At 41.2% G+C, this 18,686-nt stretch overlaps 3 protein-coding genes across 3 annotated transcripts; 1 reads left to right on the plus strand and 2 right to left on the minus strand.

The window, feature by feature from the left end:
* Window positions 1-251: 251 nt before the first annotated feature.
* Window positions 252-6,993, plus strand: LOC131929336 (thioredoxin-like protein 1). Its single transcript, XM_059285449.1, has 10 exons — window positions 252-337; window positions 1,544-1,680; window positions 1,975-2,071; window positions 2,930-3,100; window positions 3,988-4,110; window positions 4,422-4,488; window positions 4,594-4,687; window positions 5,549-5,627; window positions 5,965-6,069; window positions 6,289-6,993. The coding sequence occupies exons 2-10, from the start codon at window positions 1,583-1,585 to the stop codon at window positions 6,316-6,318; spliced, it is 864 nt and encodes a 287-aa protein (XP_059141432.1). The 5' UTR covers window positions 252-337; window positions 1,544-1,582; the 3' UTR covers window positions 6,319-6,993.
* Window positions 6,994-7,917: 924 nt separating this feature from the next.
* LOC131929302 (uncharacterized) lies at window positions 7,918-14,112 on the minus strand. The gene is made up of 8 exons (XM_059285399.1): window positions 13,187-14,112; window positions 11,734-12,169; window positions 11,119-11,272; window positions 9,959-10,296; window positions 9,715-9,761; window positions 9,216-9,295; window positions 8,908-9,024; window positions 7,918-8,545 (listed from the first exon to the last, which is right to left on the minus strand). Exons 1-8 carry the CDS (start codon window positions 14,090-14,092, stop codon window positions 8,335-8,337), a joined length of 2,289 nt encoding a protein of 762 aa, XP_059141382.1. The 5' UTR covers window positions 14,093-14,112; the 3' UTR covers window positions 7,918-8,334.
* Window positions 14,097-18,477, minus strand: LOC131929354 (uncharacterized). The gene is made up of 4 exons (XM_059285485.1): window positions 18,459-18,477; window positions 17,845-18,399; window positions 14,165-16,176; window positions 14,097-14,108 (listed from the first exon to the last, which is right to left on the minus strand). The coding sequence occupies exons 1-4, from the start codon at window positions 18,475-18,477 to the stop codon at window positions 14,097-14,099; spliced, it is 2,598 nt and encodes an 865-aa protein (XP_059141468.1).
* Window positions 18,478-18,686: the final 209 nt, after the last annotated feature.

The raw sequence follows: 18,686 nt of genomic DNA on the forward strand, positions 1-18,686 counted from the left end.
TTTGAAAAAGAAATATTAAAATTACTTGTATATTACTTTTTGAGATAGTCTTTTCAGATATATTTAAAACTTTATCATTGTAATTTCAAGATTAATGAAAATGGTGTTTGGAACCGCTGCGATATTTGCAACACTGCGATATAATATCAATTTAATAATAATAACGACACTTAAAGAAAAATTAAAATTATATTTAGAATCCGTAAGAATGCGATTGAAAAGGGAAACTGCTAAGACAGAAGAGTAGTTGTACTTACCGGAAATGCATTCTCATGCACAAACCGAAAATTACTAGGCTAGTAACTGTACACTAAACTACAGTTGTACAGTAGTTTTCGTAAGTGAAACAGAAAAAAATAAACAACCTTAACCTACACAGCCAAAAATAACTTACTATTTACTTGGTGTAGTTAACTAATTTACCTCGGTAAAGATAATGAGTCAATATCCTTACATTGAAACATTCGAATCATCTAGACTGAGTTCACTCCCACTCCCACCTCCATTCAGAATTTCAGTAGCCACTACACTAGCTTCTGAAGTGTTGTCAGTGTTACTCTTCCCAATGAGTTTTCTTTCACTTTTCATTCAATTCTAGATTTAGTATTGACTAATGGACTACTCTAGTCTGTGGTGTCACCTGTGGGAATTTCTTTTTGAATTATAATTATTTTCCCTTCTCCGAGAAGGGTTCTCGGTAGGCCTATCTATTCATTCTCGGAGTATTATACTATTTTGTACAAGTAAATATAGATCTAAAATCTAGATTCCAGAAGTGGTCGATATATCAAGTCGATCCTTTGTTTTTATCTCTAGCAGACAGATCCCTCAGATTTTTAAGACAAATTAGTAGCCATTCCAAAGTATTAAACCTCATCTTAATGTGATATAAATAGTATTAAATAGACTAGGCGTAATAAATATACTATAGCCCAATGGTGATGTTACTGCTGATTGATTTTTTTTATAGGCCTAACTAACTAATCTAATGTGATGTATTGCTAGCAATCCATATGAAACATGTAAGCTATTTCAGAAAAATAAATAATAAAATAAAGTTTAGACCCACAAGTATTAAAATGCATTTGTTTATTTGTTTCTGTAATAAGTTATCATAATCATGAGTATCCTTGACATAAATAATCTAAAAAAAATACTAGGCCTGTTGTATTAAATAATCATTTAAACAAATTGTAAGACACTTTTGACAAAATTTTGAGTTGACCCTTTGCATCCCTAGCAGAACAAACCCCTGGTGTGGTCTCAACCAACTGCTAGGCTTGTTGCATTGACTTATATACAAAAATTAACTTTGTTATGCAAAGTTAAGCCATTATCAGTTACACCTTATATTTAGTAGTAAAGGATTGAATTAGTCGTGGCCTATCAAGTCAGTTTTAGAATAAAAATAATCAGATTTTTAAAAATAAAATTTAAAAGGAATAGTTTTGCATTATTATTTATTTGACAAACTAAAATTATGTATTCAACTGTTATTGATTCTTACTTTCAATGATTCATTTGAAAAGCTAATTCCTTACAGGTAATCCTGATTGGCTGAAAAACAAAACTTCATCAAAAGATGGCCAATGTACATCAAATAAGCAATGACGCTGATTTTCTCACTGAGCTGTCAAATGCTGGCATCAAGCTGGTCGTGGCAGATTATTTTGCCACTTGGTAATATTCACTCATATCTGATAGAAAAATGTTTATTTCTTTACTACTTGATATTGTCTAATTTCTTATAGTAGTCATAGAGAGACATATATTTGAGGGTATAGTAATGCTTGGTAATATACATTAATATCTGATAGAAAAATGTTTATTTAATTCTTTACTACTTGAAAATGTTGTCTAATTTCTGATAGAGAGACATTTATTGGAGGATACAGTAAGGCTTGGTGATATTCACAATGAACATGTTTATTTTTTGAATGGCTAATTTATTTCTTGTAACGTATCTGACAACAGGTGTGGACCATGCCGAGCAATTGCACCAGCATTTGCTGACATGAGCACCAGATACCCCAAAGCTGTTTTTTTGAAAGTTGATGTGGATCAATGCCAGGTTGGTCTCACTTGACTATACATTTTTTTTTTACTCACCCTTAACTGGAGAGGGACGGAGTGGTCTACCGGTAGAGAGCTTGACTGCTAACATGTATGTCTTGAGTTCAAATCCCTGTTCAAGTCAGTAGACCGTCCCTGAGTCCACTTAACTCTGATGGGTACCTAACTCACGTTAGGGAGAGTAAAGGCGGCTGGGCATAGTGCTGACCACACTATCTCTTCATACGCCGAGGTCACAGAAGCAAGTGAACTCTACTTCACTTGCCCCATAGACCGTCAGGTTTGAAAGGGAAACTTTACTTAACAGGAGACTGAAGAAAAATGGGTTAGTTAAATGTAAATTTACCTGAGCAGATGAGACTCAACAACTGGAAACAGCAACACATATAGGAGAGAAAACTCAAAAATCTTAACAACTACTGCCTTATAGCAAATTTAGAGAAAGAAAAGCAGACAGAAATCAGAGTCAACAGGTCATATAGCTTATAACATGTTGACGTGAAATACTTAGTATTTTTGGAAGAAATTTTCAACATAACTAACAAAGAAGATGAAGATCTAAAAAAGAAGACAGTTGTTATTTAGTTAAATTAGTACCACAAAAAATATAGCTATTTAGTTTTTTGCTGGAGGTAATATTCTATTAGGAGTAATATTATATATAGATTCATAGATTACAACAACTAACACTTCTTTTCTTATAGTTCTTTTGTTTACTCAGCTTTAATTTTTATTCATTAACAAAATACAAGAATTAATGTGTGTAAATTTTTTGTTATGGTGAACAAAGCTCTGAATTCCACTATCTTGTGGCAGACACCTGGTAATTTCAGGGCGATTTTCTTTTCTTTCTCAGGATACTGCTCAGCGTGAAGGCGTTTCAGCGATGCCGACCTTTATATTTTACCGTAACAAAATTAAGATTGATTTGATGCGGGGTGCAGATGCCAGTCTCCTGGAAGAGAAAATCAAGAAATGGTACACAGAGGACGAAGGAGAGGAGGGAGACAGCCCGGTCAAGGGTCATGTAAGTATATGTCTGATATCTCCTGGTGCCAGAGTTTGATGTTGAACTATTGCCTTGTAACAATACAAAGAAATGCTTATTTCCCTATTCCCTGTGAAGGGTCCATTAGCTATTGAAGTTTTACAGAGTTGAATGTTACTGCTTTTTTCAGAAATCTGCTTTATCCATCTGCATAAGGTTTCCTCCAAAAAAAAATTGGAGATTTTCCTCTGCAAAAAAAAAATAAATACTTTTCCGCAGACAGACTTTTTCAAAAAACATCAGAAATCTTTTCAGCTGATCCATTTTTCTGTTTTTCTACCCGTATTTCAAATGGTCGTATCTTCCCCTCCTTTAGATGTTATCCACTATTTTTCATAATTCATAAAGCTAGTCAGAAGATGCAGGCAGTCCTAAAAAAATTATTGGATAGATGATTGGGGTTTTAGACCGAAGTTTTGATAATATTTGTTGTGTGGCTGTGTAGCTCCATGGGTTGGGGTAAAATTTGGCTCATCAACTTGACGTCATTTATATTTTTTCTGTTTTAATGGAACTCTGCTTTTTCATTTAAAGAAATGGCAGAGTTAAACTTACATGGCTTTTTCTTAGGTCGGTTACACTTTGGTCATGTTTTGTCAGTGTTTAATATTTGTTAAACTTAAAGAGAAATTATTTTTGTGTTTTGTCTCCCACTCACTTCACCTTCATTACATGCAGTTAATACTTTGTATAACACTTTACAACATTTAAAATTTTTTATTATAATATAACTGTCTCACATTTTATTATTGAAACTATTGCAACTCTTGCTCAGATGGACCTGTCGTCTATGATCAACAAATCTTCCAGTGAATGCTTGAATGTTTTGTTATAACTGTCTCAAGTTTTATTAAACTTTTGCTCAGATGGACCTGTCGTCTATGATCAACAAATCTTCCAGTGAATGCTTGAATGAATCTGATGACCACAAGCTTGAACATTGTCTTTCTAACAAGGGAGGCTACCTCGAGTCAGACTGTGATGAGCAGGTAACTCTAGCACATATCTGGATGTTTTCATAACAACAACATACATTCGTATTGTTGTGGTCATAAACATACTTATTTTTCTTGGGAAATATTTTAGTACTGATTATGCGTTTTCAAAAATTAGCTTCACGATTTAGTAGTAAATTTTATTATTTTGGTTCCCAGTTTAAAAGTTAATAATTATACATCATAATCAAGTATTTAAATGGATTGCTATTTTAGTTCTTATGCATGAAATGGTAAAAAAATCATTTTAATGTAGACATTAACAATTTTAAAAATATTTAGGACAAATTATCTTTTTGCTTCAGCTGATTATAAATGTTGGCTTCAACCAGACAGTGAAACTTCATTCATTAAAACTGCATTGTACTCAAGGTTAGTTCCCTTTAACTACTCATCTGTTACACTGTTGTTGATTGGTTTACAAGATGTCTTTCTTTTAGCCAACTGAATCCACTCGTTTAAAACTTGATATTTCAGGCAATGGACCAAAAAATCTCAAGTTATTTATAAACCAGCCAACCACACTGGACTTTGACTCTGCTGATTCCATGGAACCAATACAGATGTTAGAGTAAGTTGATTGTGGAACCAATACAGATGTTAGAGTAAGTTGTTTGTGGAACCAATACAGATGTTAGAGTAAGTTGTTTGTGGAACCAATACAGATGCTACAGTAAGTTGTTTGTGGAACCAATACAGATGTTAGAGTAAGTTGTTTGTGGAACCAATACAGATGTTAGAGTAAGTTGTTTGTGGAACCAATACAGATGTTAGAGTAAGTTGTTTGTGGAACCAATACAGATGCTACAGTAAGTTGTTTGTGGAACCAATACAGATGTTATAGTAAGTTGTTTGTGGAACCAATACAGATGTTAGAGTAAGTTGTTTGTGGAACCAATACAGATGATAGAGTAAGTTGTTTGTGGAACCAATACAGATGTTAGAGTAAGTTGTTTGTGGAACCAATACAGATGTTAGAGTAAGTTGTTTGTGGAACCAATACAGATGTTAGAGTAAGTTTTTTGTGGAACCAATACAGATGTTAGAGTAAGTTGTTTGTGGAACCAATACAGATGTTAGAGTAAGTTGTTTGTGGAACCAATACAGATGTTAGAGTAAGTTGTTTGTTGAGCATTTGTTGGCGGCAGATGTTCTTCTGGAGATGTACTTTACCTGTTGTTGTGGGTAGATTTTCGTTCAAAGTCCACATGGATTTTCTTATTTTTATTAGTACTGTCTGTCCCTTCAAAGTCATATGGTTGCGGTACATTGAAATGATAATATATTATTAATTACAATGACTAAATTACATTTTTAGTTTTAACAGCAAAATATTTCCAAATAATACATCGCTCATTATTCTTAAAAACTTGTGAATATATTTATTTATAAAAAAAAGTTTTAAATCTCTTTTTCTATTTATAACCCCCAGGCTCAAACCTGAAGACCTTGAAGAGAATGCCATTATACCACTGAAATATGTCAAGTTACAAAATGTTCTAAGTTTGACTGTAAGTCTTTGTTGTTACACTTTACAGAGGGCATTTTTACTTGATAGAAAAAATTTAATTTATATTGTATGCAAGAACATTTCTGTACTGGAATTATAATTTTGATACATTTTCTGAAGGAAATCTTGTTTTCTGAAGCTTTATTTCTTTAATTGCTTAATTATACAAAATTGTACTAGTTAGCTGGTTTTAAAACATACTACAAGTAAAGCATTTTTCTTTCCAAATATGTGCAGATTAAACTAATATTAAAAATACCAATAATTAAAAAATGTATGTAAAATTATTTGCTGATCAAAAAGTATTGTAATTTTTTTTAACATTATTTCTGCAACAGCTGTTTATAAAAGATAATCAGAATGGCGCTGACACAACTCGTATTGATTATTTGAGTTTCATAGGATCTCCAACTAACATGACAAATATGGCAGAGTTTAAGAGGGTAATCATTTCTTCTATTTGCTTTGATTAATTTGAAACTTTTATTAAGTAACATTAACATTTTTTTCTGTTAACAATCTTTTTTAAAAATGTTTTTTTAACAAAGTTGGCTTTTGCATTCTGGTCTGTTTTTTTTTTTTTACGTTCTCTAAATGAAGTAGTTTTTATGCCCATTTTTTTTAAAGAGGCTACTAAACTAAATTGTTTTTTGTTTGTGTAGGTGGCTGGGAAAAAAGGAGAAAGCCATTAACTGGAGCAGCTTAGGTTGCCATTGTTGTTGTTGAAGCTTTCCCATCCAGTCATGGCTGCCCCACCATCAGATCTTCTCCCCTGTCAACCAGTCGGATCTACAAGACACTAGGGACACATCGGCTCACCCCAGGCTCGCAAGCTTGGCATCATTTTATGCTTTTTTAAAATACCTTTTTTTAGCCCATTTTATTTAATTTTTAACAATTTTTAAACTGTCACTCTTTCATTAATTAGAAGCTAAATTTTATTCCTGTTTTTTTTTTTTTTTTTTGAAGAACTGAATTAAGTGTAAATTAAGTTTAAACAACTTGTTTTTATAAAATACAATTTATATAGAGTACATCTTTCAATATCCTTGTCAGCTCCTTTTATAATTGTTTCTTTAAAAAGAAATGTTCCGAGTTTTTCTAAAAGCATTTAAATAATAAAAAAGCTGGTATGTGAGAATGTCTGTTTTTTTTTTTAAGCCATTCCTTTAGTTCTAAATTATAAATGTCAAGAATCCGTGGAAGCATAATGTTTAAACATGTTGTTCAAAAAATTAGCTGAAATATTTTCTTTAAATTCATGTACAGAAGATGGGATTTTTTTTTTTAAATTTGGTTAAAAATACTTGTTAATATACTTTTTCTTATGGAGAATATCAGGTAATAAACAACTTTTTGAAATTTTTTGTTGTTTTAGCATTTATGGTTTGTGATCTCAATTTTTTTGGATAATTACAGAAGATGAATATGCATTAAAAAAGATGATTTATTATAAAGAATTGTCTATAGTTTAGAAGGAAAATGCTTGACTGAAGCAGAAAAGCAAACTTACTGCGGAAGTCAAGACACACACCAGACTCACTGACAGATAAGATTCCGATTGAATTTTTTCAGTGCGGACAATAGAACTTTAAGAAGGGTTGGGTGAATTCTCATGTGATACTGTTGGGGTTCGATACAACAATAAAGCCAAAGTGATTTCCTGTAAACTTTCTTGTATATCCTTATATAATAAGGGGGTTGCACTTGTAATGCAGTAGAAATGTTTTTTTTTTTTAAATAAAATAAAATTGAGTAGAAAAAAGAATTATGTACCAAGATTAACGTAAAATTGTGTGCATAATTGAGCGGAAAAATGGTACTTTATAACAGAAACATTGATTTATTTTTCAAACATTAATTAGGCATTTGATTAAGTCACATATCACATTGGATTATCACCGAGTCTTTACTTACGTGAAAAGTATGAAACAAATGGGTCCAGTAGAAGTGTTTAAATACTGTAAAGTACTATTTCTGCTAAACAGAAATCACTTAAAATTTGAGAACATCAAGATAATAAGATCTTTTTGCCTTTAATAAAAATTCTGTTCACTTAAATGAAACAGTACTTTCTTCATCAGTGTTTTAAAAACCCCTATATATATATATATATATATATCCTATATATATATATATCCTATATATATATCCTATATATATATCCTATATATATATCCTATATATATATCCTATATATATATATCCTATATATATATATATATATATATATATATTTGAATACACAAAACAATTGTATCAACAAAGCAGTTTATTTCTTAATATCTTTAAAACAAAAAGTGAAAAAGCCAGTTAAAAATTGCAGTCGAATCTCCATGTTAAAGCTTAAAATGTATGTAAACACACTTTGCTTCAAAATACAAAGCTCTTACAAAACGCCTGGAAAACTATGTACACAATAATACAATTATTTTTAAAATTTCGGTATTTTCGCCGACTTTTAACCTTTTAATGGCACGTGACTTGGGTGTCTGTCTTTAGAGCCTCCACAGTGTCTTCTTTTTAAAATCTGACGTTATGACGTCACAGTTGTCTCGATCTGGCACGAATGAGTTTTAACTTCCCATAAGATACATTCTTGATAGAGTGATACACCCTACAATGGACAGCATAGCGTCATGTGTTTTGGCAGTTCTATGATCGTGTTGACGTCACAGCGTCACGCCTGCAATATGACCCTGGTGACGTCATAGCGTCACATGATCGCCGATAATGTTCTCTTGCTCCTGTATGCTTTCGCAACGTTTTCCTTTTCGGGGCGAAGGCAGCGGTGACGTCAGCGGTGACGTGCGTGACAGGGGTGACGTCACAAGCTTGGGGCTGCGCATGTGTTTGGGCACGTGACTGTTGGGGGTGATGCAGATGGGGGACGTCGGGGTGTCTGTGTCTGAGAGGTTGCTGCAAATATGTGTGGTTGGGAAAACAAATGAATACAGACATTATAAGGCTGTTATAGCGTTCTATGTAATCAATTCTATATCCTTTGAACTAACAACAAATAAAGTACGCCTAGTTGCTTAACGTTTTATTTTAGTACTCACAGTTCCTGATATGCCTGTATGCCCTACCCCCCCCCCCCCCCCTCATAGCGACGCCACCGAGCCTGCCTGTTTATGATTTACAGTTCCTGAAATGCCTGCCTGCCTTACCCCCACACCCCCTGAAGCGACGCCACTGAGCCCGGCTATTGTTGTGAGACTTACAGTTCCTGCAAGGCCTGTCTGCCCTACCCCCACACCCCCTATAGAGACGCCACTTACAGTTCCTGAAACGCCCGCCGAGCCGTCTCTCCGAAAGAAAATTTCCTCTCCCTCTTGGCGTGACACTGCGCAGACGCGGGACTCATCAAAGGGGAGTAATCACTTAGAACCGGCGTGCTAAAAATAGAATGTCAACACATGACCAGATATTTAAATTTAAACATTTTTGTTAGTCGTTTCGTATTTTCATTTATCGTTTCGTTTAATGCATAAATAAATATACAAAATAAAAACAAAACACTTCAGAATTAACTAGAAACAAATAGGCTATCGTCTGTTTACTGAGTGAAAAAAAAATGTGTACCCACCTAAAACATCGATGGTGGCAACTCTGTATTTGGGTCACCAAGTTCTCTGCACTGCCAGATTTTTTACTAGTAGGACTTTTCTGAAACAATTTTTTCAATAATCACAGATAAAAGATTTTTGCAACACATTTGTAACAGTTTTTAGACTGTCCTGTTCGGGGAATTAAAATCAACGTTTACAAAAAAAAAAAAAAAAAAAAAATTAAATGACGCCTGAATAATTAAAAAATAACGATTGTAAAAAGGAAAGTCACTCATTGCTTTTTATCCTTACAATAGAAACAGACGAACTCTACTTCATCTGCACTTGTGGACATAAGGACCCAAACAGTGGTATATAGTATGAAAAGTATTAATATCACGGAATTTAGCTAATTAATATTATTTATGCAAATTTCCTTAACAGTGACAGTAACATTAAAAATCCTTCAAAAAAAAAAAACACCCTTACACCCCTCTCCAGCACACGACATTATTTCAATAAAAGTTTTTCTCTCACCTTTCTATGGCTGGGTATCAACTTGACAGATGGTGAAAGTGTTTTCACTGTGGACATAAAAACAGTGTTAGACCAGAGGCAGTGGCATAACAAGGTATTGGTTCACCCCCACCCCCTCTAAACCTACGTCACTGTATAAAGTAGATTTTTAAGGGCGACATTGCAAGAAATACGCACATCTTTACAATGTTCTCGAAACTTACTCAGAAACTGCTGTGTCTGACATGAAATCTCTAAAACTTACACAGAAACTGGCTGCAATGTCTGACACTAGTCGCGTCCAAGGTCACGCTCAAGGTCAAACCTCTCTGGAACTTGATCTGGCCACAGCACAGGATCGTCCACAGCAGCACCTGCAGCTCGCCGCTGGCCGCCATGGCGCAGAGGTCAAGCACGGAGGTCAAGGTCGCGCACTTGACCCGGATCAGGACGCTGCCCTGGAGCACGTCGCTGACCCGTCGCCCGTGACGACAGAGATGACGCAGGCTTTGGGCAATGTCAAGGCTGTCTTTGATGGTCAGGTTGATCTGGTGGAGGTCAGCGTGCCAGTTGGGCCCCGTGTACGGTTCCTCGCAGAGTTTTCTGGAGTTTAGGAAAGATTGGACGATCAGTAAGGGGGGGGGGGGGGTAGGAAACCAATAAACCGTGTTTTTTTCAGGCATACATCACGTAAGAAACATACAAAAATGAGGGGGTGATCAGAAAGTATGACGTCATGCTTTTACCGTTGTTACGTCCGGATTCGATTCAATTCAACAATAACGATTCGTGACACATATAGTGTACTTTTATTTAGTTTCACGTCCAACGTTACAGGGTCGTCCTCGCCCTAACCGCTACCAACTAAACGCTTAAAACCGTTCACTCCAACTTTTATACTGCATTCGATCTTGGGATAACAATTCATAAACACACCGGGGTTAACAATACTCTAGGGTAAACTCAACGCACACACGCACTCTCCCCTAATTTTTGAAACTGAATTTGAGCAGGTATTTAGTATTGTTAATTATTTATTTTAACCGTTATAAAAACTGATCAATAAATGCAACTTCGACCCAGCTTGGTAAATATTTGATACAGAAATCATCGCGACACGACACTGAATGTGCAATATGGGGGAGGGAAAGGACAAGCTGAAATACGACGTAATTTTTTGGAGGTCTTAACTTTTGTGACGATGTTAGGGAAGGAGGAGGTAAAAATCGTCCAAAAAAAGCATGACGTCATTATTGAAAGACCTCAAAACCATCATTGGATTAGTCGGATTAATTTTTTACATTAATCGTACGCATGTCATTTCCGTAACAATATTTTACTAAACTTTCCTGGCACTCAGAGGTGAGTTACAAATCAGCCATTGGTCATTTGTTTACAAACATATGCGAGTGAACGAAATCTTACTTGAACATCTCCATGGCAACACCAAGCACATCCTGTTCCACCTGCCCGCATTCGCAGCTCCGGTCCGTGTTTTGGTAAATTTTCTCCAACTTTTCACCCAGCTCTCTCGTTTCCTGCATGACGTCACTAACCTTCACCTTGATGTCGATCTCGTCTATTTATAGAAACAAATAATTCGAATTTTGCACTGTTATACAGGTTTATGTAACAACAGTCGCATCGTTTACAAGGTCTTTAGTAATTATTTTGTGCATTATCTATCTTTAGCGTTGCAACAAGAATAATAGTGCTAGTTCAAAAGTCAGACACCATCAAAATGTGTCACAGAGGCGTAACGACCCCTCCCGGCGCCAGGGGACAAACTTTCAATTTGGCGCCACCCCCGTATATTTTTTTTAATATTTATAATTAAAATAGCAGCTAAAATGGGCTTATTTTGGCGCCCCTAGGGTCGGCGCCCGGGGACATATGTACCCCCCGTTGCTACGCCTCTGGTCACAAACAGATGGAGAGAATGAGGCTAAGTTATATTAATATAGTAATCTGCGATGGAGTTTTGGTGCGGGGGAAGGGGGCTTCTACTGTGTGGTGCCATGTTATAAAACTTTAACTTACTGTCTTGTCGTGGTCTTTTGGTGCCCGTCTGCAACATCGACGGCCCCGCCTGCTCTGCCCCGGCATATGCCCGCTTCTCCCTGCTCACAACATCAGCCTCCAGATTTCTCATTGGCTGCTCCGAGTTTTGTAACACTCGTTCTGATTGGCTGTACGGAGTACTGGTTTCCGGGAAGCAGAATGTGTGTGGGGCTTCCCCCGGTGTGAGGTTATCGTCATGGGGAAACTCCAGCCGACGGTGAATTTTTTTCCTGGGTCTGTCAGCAGACGCGCCAAAAGTTTCGCGGATGTTCAAAGTCGTCTGGTCGTCGCCTGCTGGGTCAGGGTGTTCTGTGTGGGGGTGGGGCCGCTGTTTGACCTTTGACCTGTCACGGTGTTGGCTAGTTAGGTCGTGTTTCTCATCCTTGACCAATCGTTCGCTTTGTGTCTCAGCTTTCTAAAATTTATTTTAAGCGAATTGATTGAAATTTAATTTAGTTGCAACACAAATACAAAATCAGATAAAATAACGTAAATTTGTGGCAGTAAAACATTAAAGAAAATACCCAGCCTGCAGTGGCGTAGCGAGGTCGGGTGTCACCCGGTGCGGCACTTAATGGTGTCACCCCCCCCCCCCCCCAGAGGCATAGAGACCCTTCCCAGGGACAAACTTTCAAATTTTCGATTTGCACCCCTCCCCACTCAAACTTTCGATTTGCACCCCCCCCCCCCCTCAAACTTTCGATTTGCACCCCCCTCGAGTTTTTCTCTATAATTTTTTTGCTATTTTTTGCCTTGGTGTCACCCCCCTAAATGGTGTCACCCGGTGCGGTCCGCCCCCCCCCCCCCCCCGCCCCCCCCTCGCTACGCCCCTGCCAGCCTGTACTACTCTAAGGCTTATCATTCGACTGGCAAGAGGTAAATAAATGTAGTAATATTTACTTCTGAATTTGCATTATGCGGAGCACACAAAAGCAACCGCACATGTGACATGCTTACCCCTAATGCTTGGCACCAAGCAGACGAATAAACTTAATTTGTGTCGTAGTTACACCAAAGACAGCAAGACATATTTGCTTCATAGTTACCACAATGCTTATCAACACTGGAACCGCAGTAAATCTCAAAAGTCATAGATAGTATAATGTTTGTCTCCAGTATGCATATAAACTAGAAAAGTCGCAGTCGAGTCATAGTTACCTTAGTATTGACACCAAGCAGCACCAACAAAACCCATCAGAGTCATAGTCACCATAGTAGTTGCCAACAATTATACAACAGCTAATCCCACCAGAGTCATAGTTACCATAGTAGTTGCCAAAAATTATACAACAGCAAAACCCACCAGAGTCATAGTTACCATAGTAGTTGCCAACATTAAATACAACAGCAAAAACCCATCAGTCATAGTTACCATAGCAGTTGCCAACAATTCACAACAGTAACTCCCCCTTTACCCGCGTGTCATAGTTACCTTAGTGGCTGGCGCCAAGTGTTGACCACTCGGGGACATCCACGGCCTGTGGAAGCGATGCTCTTTAGGATGTTCCGTCCCCAGCTTAGACGGGGAGGATCTAGTCCGGGGCAGCGCGCTGGAGGTGCTGCAGACGACAGCGATTCCCGCGTCGCTCGCCCGGCGGTGCACGTCGTGCTTGGCGTCTGCGCTAGTCCTGGCTGAATTTGGCGCGCTTTTCTCCGCTCTCGCTTCCGCTGTTGGCGTGGTCACGTGATCCATCGGGTTCTGTTTTGGGGACATGACGTCATCCAAGGAAAACACGCACTGTGCTGGAGTTTTTTCAGCAGATTTTACATTCGAAATGTTTGCTCTGATCTCTGTTTTATTTGGTAGAATTTCTTCAAAATCAGAGGATGTTCCGTGTCTATTATGAAAACTCTCTAAGTCCACTGGGTTTGGTTGAAAATTCGAAAAGTCAAACACACTTTGTTGGGGATTGTTTGTTCTAGGTTTAGAGGGTTTGTTTAGTAAAGGATCTTCGTCGAATTCTGAATGGAGACTGTTGCTGAAGTTTGTGTAATGTAATTGTTGATGTGCCGGAGATGTGGCATTATCTGCCCGAAGATGGTGGATACTGGATGGAGTATCTACCCGAAGTTGGTGGATACTGGATGGAGTATCTGCCCGAAGTTGGTGGATACTGGATACAGTGGCCTGCGTGGTATTTCTAGAGGCGTTAGGCTGGCGAATAACTGATGTTGAGTTCACAGCCGGCGGATTTCTTTCAAGGCAACGAACAACGTCAGGAACTTTGCTAGACTTGGAACTTGTGCCAGAACAAGAGGCCATGTTGTTAGAGCTGGAACTTGTTCCGAAACAAGAAACTGTGTTACTGGTGGAATTTGTTCCACAAGAAGAGACCATGTTGCTAGAGCTGGAACTTGTTCCGAAACAAGAAACTGTGTTACTGGTGGAATTTGTGCCAGAACAAGAGGCCATTTTACTAGAGCTGGAACTTGTTCCAAAACAAGAAACCGTGTTGCTAGAGCTGGAACTTGTGCCTGGATCAGGTTCCGGATTAGATTTGTCGCCAAACCCGTCCACCTCGTCCCCTGAGTCGTCTGGGTGACTGGTGTAGCTGACAGGGGACCTCCCCTTGGCGTAAAACAGCTGTCCGTCCCTGGTGTGATTGTGAGACCGTCTAGTAACACCCCCTTCAGCCGCTGCTGAAACCCAATCGTTTTCAAAATCTCTTAAGTCTGTATATCCGTCTTCCTGTGTGTAGCGTTGAGTGTCGTTTACTTCCGGTTTGTTGTTGAATCTCTTCCTGTCAGTCGACAAAACGCGATGGACAGGATTATGTAGCCTGGCTTTTAGATGTGAAGCATCTTCCTGAGAAAATTGTTCGGTTCTATTTTGTTGTGGACAAAGATCTCCATCAGTAGTCTTATCCCGTGGGATGTTGCCTTTCTTGGAGTTGGGCTGTACGGTACTGTGATAGCCTGCCCCGACTTGTAATCTAGCGAGTCTCATTTCCGGTGTGATCTGCGCATGTCTGTTGTGGACATCCGGTCCGTCCATCTCGTCCCATCCGTCGTAAACCCCCGGCAAGGGGAGATAATCGTCGCCGTAGCCGTCGGTCGCGAGGTAGCTGCTGTCGTCATCCCGTGACGTCATGGTCGCACGCCGCAGCTCGCTCTCCGTGATGACGCAGCTGACCTGGGTGCTGGCCCGGGTGGCGACGACGCCGGAGTTGTGGCCGCTGTTCCAGCCGGAGTACACGTTACATCCGGTACCGTCGTCGTACGGCGAATCGTCCGGCTCGCTGGCGTCGAAGACCTCGCCCAGCCCCGGGGGGAGGGTGCTCGCGTTGTCACGTGGGGTTCTGGAAACTTCGGCTCGGCGGTGGCGGGCGACGCCACCCGAGTCAAGGTCATCCATCCGGTTGTCATGGTAACGATACGCATTCTGGTGATACCCTCTAGTACCATAACTCGTCTCACCGTTATTGAACCGTGATGAGCCTGTGGACCAGGACTGGGCATAGTTCGAACCTCCACTGGAGTTGAACGTTTGTGATGTTTGGTAGCGAATGTGGGAGAACCCATTGGAATTATCCACGTAACTGTTTCCATGGAAGTGGCTACGGCTGTGGTTAAAACCGTTATCCATGTCTTCATCCATATCCATCGGGGAATCAAACCCATCCACTTCATCGTCTTTAGAACCACCGCTAGGGTTTACATCCGGGAACACGAATATCTCAGGTTCCTTGTCTCTGTATCTGTTCCCTAAAATAACAGATTTTTCTCTGTGGTTGCTGTGTGTGGTTGTTTTGATGACGTTTGATGTGGATTGTGTGAGTGGTTCCTGGTCGTGCATGACGTAACCGCTGGTTTTAACCTGCGAGAGGGAGTGTGAGGGTGGGGGGTTCTGGTCAAAGTTTCTCTTGACCACCGTCCGTTCGTCTCGGTGTGTCTTCGGCGACACTGGAATAAGACTGGTGCTATTTATAGCCGTGGGGCTCTCAAAGACATGCGTATCGTATGAGCTGAGTGGAGGCCAAATCTCTGATGGGGAATTCCCAACGCGATGTCTAAAATTAGAATTTGTTCTAGGTCTGTTTAGTTGAAGAGGGCTTGACACCCGTGGAGAATGTTGTAGGTTCTCATTGTCAGTCCTTGCTTGCGTTGGTTTGTTTGTGTGTAGGATATTGTCAAAAGCGGCCTGCTGCCCGGAGGGCGGGGGTTGATTAGACTCGGGGCTAGATTTCAGCCGTTTTTGTGAGAAGGTCAAGGTTGTCCCAGAACTGGGTACAAGGTCATTAGGAAAGTTCGAGGTCGCGTGTTTCAGTCCTAGGAGTTTGTCGGGCGTGCAGGATGAGTTGAGACTGGAGCTAGCAGACGACTGGCTGTCGGAATCAGACGACAGCTGACGTTTGATTCTCCTCTTGGGCGGGTTCTGGAGTGCCAGGATAGGGACGAGTTCGGCGTCATCTCTGTATTTACCTGTCCAGGTGAGAGGTCAGAGGTCAGAGGGTGAGAGGTCAGAGGGTGAGAGGTCAGAGGGTGAGAGGTCAGAGGGTGAGAGGGTGAGAGGTCAGAGGGTGAGAGGTCAGAGGGTGAGAGGTCAGAGGGTGAGGAGGTGAGAGGGTGAGAGGTCAGAGGGTGAGGAGGTCAGAGGGTGGGAGGTCATAGGGTGAGGAGGTGAGAGGGTGAGAGGTCAGAGGGTGGGAGGTCAGAGGGTGGGAGGTCAGAGGGTGAGGAGGTGAGAGGGTGAGAGGTGAGAGGGTGAGGAGGTGAGAGGGTGAGAGGTGAGAGGGTGAGAGGTGAGAGGGTGAGAGGTCAGAGGGTGAGAGGTCAGAGGGTGAGAGGTCAGAGGGTGAGAGGTCAGAGGGTGAGAGGTCAGAGGGTGAGAGGTGAGAGGGTGAGAGGTGAGAGGGTGAGAGGTCAGAGGGTGAGAGGTCAGAGGGTGAGAGGTCAGAGGGTGAGAGGTCAGAGGGTGAGGAGGTGAAAGGGTGAGAGGTCAGAGGGTGAGGAGGTGAGAGGGTGAGAGGTCAGAGGGTGGGAGGTCAGAGGGTGAGGAGGTGAGAGGTGAGAGGGTGAGAGGTGAGAGGGTGAGAGGTCAGAGGGTGAGAGGTGAGAGGGTGAGAGGTGAGAGGGTGAGAGGTGAGAGGGTGAGAGGTCAGAGGGTGAGAGGTCAGAGGGTGGGAGGTCAGAGGGTGAGAGGTCAGAGGTCAGAGGGTGAGAGGTCAGAGGGTGAGAGGTGAGAGGGTGAGAGGTCAGAGGGTGAGAGGTGAGAGGGTGAGAGGTGAGAGGGTGAGAGGTGAGAGGGTGAGAGGTCAGAGGGTGAGGAGGTGAGAGGGTGAGAGGTCAGAGGGTGAGGAGGTGAGAGGGTGAGAGGTCAGAGGGTGAGAGGTCAGAGGGTGGGAGGTCAGAGGGTGAGAGGTCAGAGGGTGGGAGGTCAGAGGTTGAGGAGGTGAGAGGTCAGAGGGTGAGAGGTGAGAGGGTGAGAGGTGAGAGGGTGAGAGGTCAGAGGATGAGAGGTCAGAGGGTGAGAGGTCAGAGGGTGAGAGGTCAGAGGTCAGAGGTCAGAGGGTGAGAGGTCAGAGGGTGAGAGGTCAGAGGGTGAGGGGTCAGAGGGTGAGAGGTCAGAGGGTGGGAGGTCAGAGGGTGAGAGGTCAGAGGGTGAGGAGGTGAGAGGTCAGAGGGTGAGGGGTAGGCAACTCAGAGAACGGAACTAACTATAAAAGAACCAAACACAATGATGAAGTAATGGTAACAATAAAAACAATGTGTTAACAATAAATAAATAAATGGACAGAAAAAAAAAGAAATAAAGATAAGGCTAAACAAAACATTTAATAGAAGTAGGCCTACAACTATAAGGCAACTTAGTTTCCCCATAAATACCCTTAACATAGCATGATGATCTCGATTACATAATCTCTACTTCACCTACCTTTAGGCTTATCAGCTACGACAGCTAGTTTACTAAATTGACATTTTTTTTTGTTAGGATTAATTTCATTGGCCTTTACTTTTACCAAGCGATATATCTATAACAAAAAAAAACGTGCTCATTTTTGCATAGAATTCTGTCTGTCAAATGAAGACAAAACTGTGACAACCTTGAGTACGGTACGGCTAACCCAATTGTGCAAGCTAGTTACCCACCTTTCGGCCGCTCCACTTGCTCAATGAGTTTGCCGATCTTCCTTAAGATGGTCGAGTCATCGGCCTTGTGGTCGACCTCGAAGTAAATGGCCTTCTTCCCGGGGGAGGCGTCCTGGGAGATCCTGGTGGTCGGGCTGCAAGGGGGGCAGGATCGAGGCCCAGCTGGAATGCGGACGTACTTTGGCCGGGGCGGGTCCGTAGACTGGGCTTTGGTGACGTCACGAGACGGGGTCAGGAATTCTGTTGTGTGGGATCGAGCTTGTGGTAAATGAAAGACGGGTTTTGATTGGGTGATGGGTTGACAATCATCTCGACTGGGCGTGGTCGGTTGATGTCTTATGGGAGGAGTTAACTGCCGTGGCTCTCTGTCGTCTCGTAGGGGCGTGGTTTGTTGATGTCCGATGGGCGTGGTTAATTGACGCAGTTCTTTGGGATTTTGTGTGTACGTGGTTTGAAACTGCCGCAGATCTCTGTCATCTCTTGTGGGCGTGGTTAACTGCCGCAGGTCCCTGTCATCTCTCGTGGGCGTGGTTAACTGTCGCAGGTCCCTGTCATCTCTTGTGGGCGTGGTTAACTGTCGCAGGTCCCTGTCATCTCTTGTGGGCGTGGTTAACTGTCGCAGGTCCCTGTCATCTCTCGTGGGCGTGGTTAACTGTCGCAGGTCCCTGTCATCTCTTGTGGGCGTGGTTAACTGCCGCAGGTCCCTGTAGGATACCAGCTGGCTTGGCATGCTGGGAGCAGGGAATGCAGGGTGTAGATGACCTCTACTTGACCCGACCTGACCTTCCATGAAGGTCGTCTGCTGTCGGTCTCTCCAGCAGACGGGCGGACGGTCGACGTGA

Source organism: Physella acuta, unplaced genomic scaffold, assembly GCF_028476545.2.
Source record: "Physella acuta isolate Inbredline_101_S28 unplaced genomic scaffold, ASM2847654v3 ptg000094l, whole genome shotgun sequence".
Lineage (NCBI taxonomy): Eukaryota > Metazoa > Mollusca > Gastropoda > Physidae > Physella > Physella acuta.